This window comes from Medicago sativa, chromosome 3 (genome assembly GCF_051527215.1).
Source record: "Medicago sativa cultivar Bolivia chromosome 3, Bolivia_mono, whole genome shotgun sequence".
In the NCBI taxonomy this organism is placed as follows: domain Eukaryota; kingdom Viridiplantae; phylum Streptophyta; class Magnoliopsida; order Fabales; family Fabaceae; genus Medicago; species Medicago sativa.
The window spans coordinates 36570760-36581128 of NC_140751.1; the positions used below are offsets into that span (position 1 = coordinate 36570760).

The following is a 10369-nucleotide window of genomic DNA, read 5'->3' on the forward strand; positions in this document are numbered from 1 at the left end:
AAACTATTTTCTTCACTGATTATGAATATGAGCTTGGATTTACAAAATAAACGGTGAATCTTCGTAGATTTACATTTTATGGTTTCGGTTTCAAGCTTTTTCGAATCTTTTCAAAGTTCTTTGAAAGAACAAGTCTGAGAACTTGTTAATCCGCTTCGATTCACCGTTTATTTGTGGTTGTGAACCTTCGATGAGCTTTTACAATGAAAACGAAGAAGTTTTGATGATTACCTGAACTTTGAATTGGAGATTCGAACAAAAAGATCCTTGAAAGCTTCTGGTAAGTTTGGACCGAAAATAAATTGGTGTTCTTCTCTCTTTCTTCTTCACTGGTTCAGAACTTGCTTCGATTCTCTCTTTTCTCACTTCTCTCACTGTGATCATACAAATTCTTTGAATTTGTGCTTGAATTGCAGTTTTTCTAGTTCGATGATGAAGATTCAAACGTGAATCTCTGAGAACTGTGATGAATTTACTTCAATTCGACTCAATTTTTGGTTCTGGAAAATTAGGGTTTGATGAATGTTCTTGGTGTTCTTGATGATTCTGGAAAAACGGTTACGATTTTGATTCTGAGGAGAAGAGAGAGAATGGGAAATTGTGTTTGTGATGTGGCACTGAATGATTGGGATCGTTCTGTTGCATTGATTAGGTGGCCTTTTATAGGCTGACATGTGTACTGTTGGACCAATGAGTGTTTGCCACGTAACTTGGACTGAAATTTGGACTTAGGGGACCATTCTGCAATTATGAAAACTCAAAGGACCAAACTGTAATTATGGAAAAGGACTAAAAACAAAAAATTGAGACTTGAAGGACTAGAATACAAAACTGGTTAAAGGACGAAACTGCAATTAAAATGAAAAAGGGACTAATATGCAATTTTCTGAAAGTAAAAGGACCAAAATGAAAATAATATTAAAATTGGAATAAAATTGGTAAAATGGACAAAACGTAAAGTGAAACAGTTAAAAAAACACAAAAAGGACTAAAATGAACCAACTACTAAATGAGGTACTTCAAAGTAACCTCTCTCTGTCAAAATTTTGTGTGAAATGACCGAAATGCCCCTAGGGACAAAACTGACTCAAAATGACCCAGATGCAATTTTTGAAATGGATTTTAACATGGAAATGGAACAAAGATTTATACAAACAAATTGAAAAGGCTCAGAGACAATTTTCAAAGATTAAAAGAAAATTTTTAACACATGAAATGACTAAAGTGCCCCTAGGGGCTAAACTGACTCAAAATGACTCAAATGCAATTTTTGGAATGGATTTTGACATAGAATTAATCAAGAATTTATTCAAACCAATTGAAAGGTCTCAAAGACAATTTTCAAAGACTAAAATGAGTTTGAATGCAGGAAATGACTAAAATACCCTTTTTTATGAATTTTTGCAAATAAAATGCAGAGAAATATGCAATTGATCAGAGACAAGTTCAAATGACTTGGAAAACAAGAGAAACATTTTTTGGATGACTTGAAATGCAAGAAAATATAGACAAATACACAGTTGAAAGGATTTTTTAAAGCAAGATTGGAAGATAAAGCAGAGTAAAAAAACCAGTGTAAAACAATAGCAAATTGGCAACCTCTCAAGGGTCAAAGACACCCATTAGAGATGGAAAAATATTTTGAGTAAGTATTTTTAGGTCCAAAATTAGGGTATAACATCAATATGTATGGTCTTGGACTATAAATAATGATGGACTATAAATAATGATCTTTCTTTAGAGTTTGGCTACTTTGATCGATTCACTTACTTCTATTATGTCAATATTAATCACTACTGTTGGTATTCATAGTGATAGTTACATTAGGTTGTAGGAGTTATCCAATGAGTAGGAGTCCTCTATTCATTAGGAGCTATTATCATAGGAGATGTCTTCAGTATAAATTAACTAAAAAGGGTAATCATATATGTGAATAAGAATTGCTTCAGACATTTGAACTTATACAATTGCTCAAAAGTGAAGCTTCAAGGGTTGAACTTTGAAATTCCTAAATTAGAGGTGTTGAACTTGTCAAATACAAGAATTAATAATGAAGAACTCTATCTAATCTCAAAGAGTTGTCGTGCACTTTTGCAACTGTCACTTGAAGATTGTTTTTTTGTCTCAAAGGGGAGTGAATCATGTGGTAAAAAACTGCACACAATTGAGAGAGATCAATTTGAGAGGCTGCTATAAATTACTAGTATATAAAAATATTGTTGCATCAATGATAAGGTCAAGGCCATCATTGAGAAAGATAGTCGTTCCACCTCCTTATCGTTTGAACAACAATGAGAGGGAACATTTATTTGGTCATATGTGTCTTCTTTGCTAGTATTATGAAACTGTTCTGTTGAAGTTTGATTTTTTAAATAAGATGTTTCTTGTTTTCTGATATATTTTTCAAGGCTCATGAGTCAGTTTAAGTTGTTGTGTAATGCAAGTATATTACTTGGATAGAGTTCCACGTTTACTAAGTGCACTTCTAACCGGGAGAGCTTGCTGAATAATTCTCCACTTATCTAGTAATTTCGGAGTCGCATCCTTGTCTGGCAGTTTTAGAGTCACATCCTTATCTAGTAATTTCGGAGTCTCATACTTATCTAGCATTGTCAGAGTCCCATCCTTATTTAGCATTTTCAGAGTCCCATCTTTATTTATCAATTTCGGAATCCCATCTTTATTTATCAATTTCGGAGTCCCATCCTTATTTGGCAATCTCGAAGTCTTATCCTTATTTGACATTTTCCGAGTCCTACCTTTTGGAGATACTAATCAGGGGGACATGACATTTGGTGAAGAGACACACCCAAGTGAAAGGATGCAACCCTTTGGAGCCAAACAACATCAAATCTAGAGTAGTTACAAATGGGGACAGTCACAACCCTTCCGATTAATTGTGCCAATTAGGAACATATGTTAAATGCAATATAAATAGAAGCAAAATAGACTTGAGAAAGCATTGTGAAAATTAGGAAGAATTCGAATTGTGGAGAGACAGGCTCTCGAAAACCTCTGTTGTATTATTATTACATCCCATATTATCTACATAAATTATAAATATCTAATTCTATTTCATTTTTTAATCCCATTTTCTCAGTTCTTAGTTTCGTGATCGAAGTTCTCACTCTCGTGATGGCAGCGGAATTTCCAGAAATTGGTCCTGGAGTATTGGGTGGAAATCTTCAGACGTTGGCCGACCTATATAAATCCATAGATGATGATTTTAAAACGGTACTCTTCTGAGAAAAAGGCCTCTATGAATATCTTTTAGTACCGAAAGTCAATATCTTAACGCCGGTAGTCGATAAATTATTGAATTACTTTGACAGAAATACTTTGACATTTTTGATAAATGGCCAAAGGTTAGGGATTACCTTACAAGATGTCTTGTTCATCTGCCCTTTGCCCATCAAGGGGAATATAGTTTTAATTCAACACTGTCCAAGTGATGAAGCATTCAAAAACGTATTCCTGGTGCAAGCCCCCGATGATAGAAAGACTCTAGGGGAATTTTACTTACAGATCGCATGCAACACTAACTTACCTTTGAAGCAGCGGAAGATCGCCGTGTTGATGATTATTATTAGATCGATTGTTATGCCATCTAGCGATAAAAATTATCTCCCTACCGCATTTATTTCACTTTTAGAGGATGAAGATTTCGTGTCCAAATATGCATGGGGAGCTGCGCTCCTTTCTTTCCTCTTAACAGGAATATAAAATTTTGGAAGCAGGCATAAAAAGCATTTGGACGGAAATTTCTGGGTGGTCTTGGTAAGTATTAGTTTGAACTATTTATTTGACTTATTTTTTTAAAAATACTTTTTTAAATGCATGCTTTTATTGTTTTGTAGACATTTTTTTTATTCGAATTCCAAAGCTTTGGCAAGCAATAGGAGTTAAGCCGCTAGAACCAGATACTTTCACTCGTCCGATGTTGTGGTTCATCAATAGCATCAAGAAAATATCCAGTAACCATAGAAATCCCTATGAGAATGTGGCTACTACATTGGCGAATCTTACCGAAGATGTAAGATCTTTAATGATATCTCTGTAACTCATTTAGACTTTCTTTTGTGTACTCATTCTTTTAAAAAAAAAATCACAGGACATCAATTTTTTGCCGTATGATGCGGATAAGTTGCCGGCTGAGCTTAAGTCGGATGCTTTCTCAGCAAGCAGGGTCAGCCAGATTTTTTGCAACAACCATGTGGTTCATCATAAACCACATCTTGTTGCAAGACAATTTGGGTTGGATGTTGCTCAATTTATGGGTCACTTTGATTTCTTGAATTACACAATCCAAACCAAAACGAATGTGGGACCGTTTGGGCATCACTATTTCAAGTTTTACAAAAAGGAGATCACTCATTGGGACCATTCCAAATGTCTTTTTGACATTCAACTGCCAGAATTGAATTTGCTGTCTAAGTTGATAGGAATTCTCCCAGAAACTGATGTTGCAGAAGGTTCAAGAATGGCAAGAGAATCTCCTTCACAAGCCGTAGAACATGAGATTCCAGACCACAATTCTAGTATAATTATTTCCTATATCTTAGCTAATCATTTTTTTATCATCATATTTTTTAACATCATAATGCTTCATTTTTTTTAATCTTTTATGCAGATAGAAATGATACGACACATTCCCCAGAAACTGATGTTGCAGGAGGTTCAAGAATGGCAAGAGAATCCCCTTCACGAGCCGTTGAACATGAGATTCCAGACCACAATTTTGGTATAATTATTTCCTATATCTTTGCTAATCATTTTTTTATCATCATATTTTATAACATCGTCGTTTAATTTTATGGATTATTTGACTTTGTTGGTTTATAGTTGCTTATATTGTTGTAAAATCAGGTATAAGAATATATCTACAAATAATAATTAACATATATATAAGATTCAATTTATGTAGATGAGAATAATCAAGAGAGGTTTCAAGGAAACTCACCTGTCTTGGGACAACTTGAATCAAACTCATTGTAGAATCAGCGGCAAAGGCTACAAGACGAACAAATGATGAAAGTCTAAGACGTGCTGATCGCACTGTCCTTAAGGATTTTCCACGTAATTATACGCTAATCCCCCAGAATTCAACAGACCTTTCTCGACGTAGAATCCAAGAAACAGAACTAGCAAGAATATAATTTCAAGAAGATGATAACCCAGAATTAATTTGTGAGGGATGGAGATAATTGTTTTTTGTTTCAATATTGATTAAAACAAATGGAAAAAGTGCAGCCTTTTCTTTTGTACGTGCATCATCGTTTTTATGTACGTGAAAAGAATGATGTTATATATATTGAAAAAAGGAATGTAACCTCTGTATAAAAAGTATATTAGGCACTAGTAACTTCTTAAATAAAAAAGTAACTCATGGTCAAAATGTAACTGCCTTCTTAATTTGTTTTGGTTGCAAAATAAATCCCATGTGCCTAATTGACTGTTTCAAATGAGAATAAAATGCTTAGACTTAATTAAGTTAAAATCATGAGGCCAAAAGAATTAGACCAAGTCAAATATTATAATTAATAATATGATAATAATTTTCTATATTTTTCAATTGAAAATATAGGACACAAAATATTTGAAACTTTTGAAATACTAGACCATCCACCCGTGCTGCCGCACGGGTCATATACATTGAAAATGTAGTAGTTAAAAGCAAAATTATATATTGCATACCCAATGTAAGCAAGGACCAAAAGAATTAACTGAAATTTCGGTGTATGTACATCATAACAAAAATGAAATCAGTTAATTAAAGTCATGGCAAGTAGGAGAAAAAGTTGTTTGTCGGAAAACTCAATGTATTTTTTTATTAAAAGAAAAAAGAAAACTTTAAATTTCATTCAAAAAGAGTAACCAAAAGACTATCATAGCTAAAATAACAGCAAGTTTCAATAAAGGGACCGATATTTGTAACTACTTATTCTTTGTTTGCGACAAAATTCAGTAGTAACCAAAGAACTAACAAATAGTAGTCTATCTACTATAGAATTAATAGAAGAAACAATCAAAAGATTGTCATCAAAACATAACACTACCACTGCTCATATCCAATTCATTAGTATACACCAGAACAAAGCCATTAACAAAACCATACACATATAAAATGCTCTTATACATTTGAGATAGCAAATTGCATATGATATGTGCGCAACTTCACCCTACTTTTTTACATAGAAACTTCATGCTCATCTTCAATATTCATTGGTACTGTATACGTGAAAAGGGAAAAATCAAAACCACAACAATAAATAACATTTAGAATATATTTTGATTAAAAAATATACTTAATTAGAACCAAATTGATTAGCAACCAAACAACTCAGCTCCTTTGCAAAAGTAAACACCATACACTAACTACAAACAAAACTTTATAGGCTGCACAATTAGGACAAAGGAAACTTGATTTAATGCCAAATAAAAAAAAGATGAAGAAATGATCAAACTGTTAACTCGTACCGTTTCTAAAACATGTAAAACTTTTTTTTCTTAAGCCGCTTCATAAAAATGTCTCATTTGCAATAAAAACCTACATAGAGAATTCTTTGATTGTACTAATAAATATTAAGCATTAGCAACCTTACTTCAGCCTTGATTGCAATGCAATATGAAAAAGTGTAGTACATATATGCAATGTGTTATTATCATCCAGCTTTACCATTGTCATCCTTGGTTGCAATGGATCCTTCAATAAGCTTTATACTGATTTAGTTAGTTGGCTTACATGAATATTCACTCTTATTTTGATTTAATGCAAAGAATGATAGTTGATGAAAATAAAAAGATTACCTTTGCTTCTATATCACAATTTCAATATATTCATGGCCCAGCCTTGTTCACCACAGTCCTAAAATCTATGATTGTTATAGCAAGCTTCCAACAAAATTCCTTTGCTAATGTCTTTGATATCAATGGTCTTAACATTGTAATTGACACCTACATTAAAAAGGCATAGTTAAACTCATCCTTTATATTAAAATAAGTTACCTTTAAACGTAAATTGTGGACAAATTACTAATTTTTAAGGGGATTTGAATTCAGGTTAAAAAGCCATAGTTAAACTCAGCTTTTATATCAGATTAGACAATTCCAATGTAAAGACCTTTTCTATAGTTATTTAAATTCAATTTTAAAAGAATGAGATATTCATAAACTTTAGGAACCAATATTGATGATTTAGGGAAGACAGTATCTACACGGCTAAAAAACAATCTGATTAATGAATAAACAAACAAAATATCAAAAAAAAAATGAAAATGAAAATTGAAAGAAAATTACCCCATAACATTAATTCTGAGTCGATTACTCAATTCAACAAACAATTCAAACATCTTACCCAAATCAGCAGCATTTCCATGAGAATAAAACATTGTACATGCAGGTCTATTATACTTAACATACACCTCCGCAATTTCATTCCCTCTTCTTGTTTTCACCTTCACTACATCCACGTTTTCCTTCATCGGAACTTCCGGAATCGAAAGCTTCGTCGCTGATGAAGTACTGTTTGGGCGGTGGTGGTGGTGGATTCAGATATGTGTAGGATGGTGTTGTAGTGGGAAGAAAGCAAACTTTGCAGCTATTGAGGAAGTTACTCCGCCCATGGGGAGATTGATTCATAGAGATGGCGGAAAATCCTTCACACGGTGGTCGCAGATTCTCACCGCTTCACCAAATCATCTTCCTCATGCAAATCCTTCGCATTATGCTTCTTCCTCCAACGCTTCTTCCTTCCTCAAGCATACGCTTTTTCCTTCTTCGCAGCTTCTCAAATCACTTATCTCCTTGGCATCAGTTTTGAAACGTTGCTCTGCCGTATCAAAGTTTATTGCGATGCATACCCATGAGAGAGAGAGAGAGAGAGAGAGAGAGAGAGTTGTTAACAATTAAAATCTAGGTAAAAGGAGAGATGAAGAGAGAGGAACAAATGAGAAGGAGACTCCGTATTGAGCAGTGTAAGTGTGTACCTTTCATCCTATTGGAATCTCTGATCAAATTTTAATGCTTTGTCAATTTTCAAAGCAACTAATTAGAGACTTTCAAGGTGTGCTGATAGAAGAGGAATAGATTAGACACGTTGGTGTTTATGAATAGTTAGGTGGGAAATTTGAAATTCAAAAATTGCATTAAATGAGGCTAAAAAGAATTTTTCCCGCTCTAAACATAGGATTAGGGTTTTAGAATAGTTGTTTACATTGTACTTTAGGATTAGATAACAAGGATAAGGATATTCATAATTTACAACATATACAAACTATGATAGCGTGGCTTTTTTTTATATAAAGAGAACCGTGGTTTTTTTTTAATTATTAAATAAATCATTATTTGTTTAATAAAGGCAATATAGCTTCAACAACGTATGTAACGTCGATGCCGATGATGACATTGAACCATCTATCGAGCTAATCCTTTATGCTTTCGATGTGATCTTTGTTTCTCCACTCAAGTTTTTTTGTAGTTAGTTTAGTCAGCAATGGTTGTCCTCTTCACATGCAAGTTGTGATGCCCCACCATTGATAAGGACCTCCAATATTTTCAAATGACCTTCCCTCACTACTGCTGTTGTAGCATAGGTCCGGAACAATCTCACATTTACATTAGCTCCCACATTGTATTTAATCTTAACACTTAAATTTGTTTTGGCGACATGTCACACATCTATGGCTTGAAATTTGGTGAATAGAGCACACTTAAATGGAGCAATGATGGATGTCGCTATTTGGACAAATATCACAGTCATACATTGATAAAAAAAATATTAAAAAATCATGCCTTCTTTTGTTAAAAAACTTAAATATATGCATGGTACTTTTACTAACTCTTTCATTATTACCTCTTTAAAACAAAAAATGAAAATCTCTTTCATTATTGATTATTAATCTTTTAATTTTGACTGTTCTTATTAGAAAAATGGGTAATAGCAAAAGTCAACTATCGAGGGAGGATCACCAGAAAGTAAGAACAATGAAAGGAAAAGAAAACAAAGAATGAACAATGAGCAAACACAACAATGACTACTTCAAAGACGAGAAAATAATAAACGACGGAAAGAAACGGAAAAAGGAAATGAAGTTGAAATATCATGCACTAATGATATCGTTGAACCAACATGCCCAATCAAATTTTCACAGCTATGAATTTTTCAAATGCACACTTTCAAGGAACCCATGACAACGAAGCAGAATAAAGTACCATACATATTAATGACCCAACACTTGGTTTCTGATAAAAAAAAATTATATAATTTTACACATGTTTAACAATTACTATTATTTATTATTATATTGTGATACTTATTTTTTGTGTCATAAATATTCTTACATATTTATTTTAATTATCAGATCTTAATAATGCATCAAGAGGAGTTTCTCAAAAGATTACTGCTCTCCCCCCTGCACTTTTCGCTCGCGTCCAGCTGAAATTCCGAAAATACCCCTGCATTATTTAACTAACGCAAGTGTAGACTTAGTTTTTACACATGCGTGACTTAAGTCACGCTGCGCAAGTTAACTCACGCTGGAATTAACACATGCGTGAGTTAACTCACGCTGGTTTTCAAATGGTGGTATTATTACAATTGCCTTCCCCATTGCTGCCCAGGATGCATTACATTCATCCATTAACCGTCAGCCAGCTCGACAGTCTGAGGCATCAAGCTACTCAGACTGTTTCCATGGGGGTAGTGGAATATATGCTGGATGTCGGTTCCCACATGTGGAGTATGAGAAGAAGCAAAGCCAATTTTTTATCATGGGGTTTGAGTGGATTAATTGCTGTCGGTTACCAACAATTTTCCTTTACCTCTTTTTGTAATAATACCACCATAATTTAGGCACAATTGATTGAGAAGAAATGAAGAAGGCAATTGTAATAATACCACAGTTTGAAAAGCGTGAGTTAACTCACGCAGGTGTTAATTTCAGCGTGAGTTAACTTACGCAGCGTGATTTAAATCACGCGTGTGTAAAAACTAAGTCTACACTTGCGTTAGTTAAGTAATGCAGGGGTATTTTCGGAATTTCAGCTGGGCACGAGTGAAAAGTGCAGGGGGAGAGCAGTAATTCAACAAAAGTTCTAAACAAAAGTTCTTTTATCGCAATCATAACAATGTTTCTTTTACAAAACATGTCATTTATACATTTATGTTATGATGTTACTAATTACTATTAGAATAAACAATAAATGAAAACCTAAAACCTAAAGAATAAACAATAAATGATCATTATTTTATCTTTATTTTATATGCAGGCAAACTAAAATATGTTGAGTTCATAAATAATTTTGTTACATGCCTTGACAATATTTTGTTTATAAATCAATATATCAATAATTTCCATTAATATTTTAAAAT

The 10369-nt window shown here is 33.3% G+C and overlaps 1 protein-coding gene across 1 annotated transcript; it reads left to right on the forward strand.

Moving 5' to 3' along the window:
* Positions 1-2816: 2816 nt before the first annotated feature.
* Positions 2817-5434, forward strand: LOC146937411 (uncharacterized). The gene is made up of 5 exons (XM_085757780.1): positions 2817-3777; positions 3858-4033; positions 4112-4538; positions 4631-4741; positions 4925-5434. The coding sequence occupies exons 2-5, from the start codon at positions 3938-3940 to the stop codon at positions 4993-4995; spliced, it is 705 nt and encodes a 234-aa protein (XP_085613906.1). The 5' UTR covers positions 2817-3777; positions 3858-3937; the 3' UTR covers positions 4996-5434.
* Positions 5435-10369: the final 4935 nt, after the last annotated feature.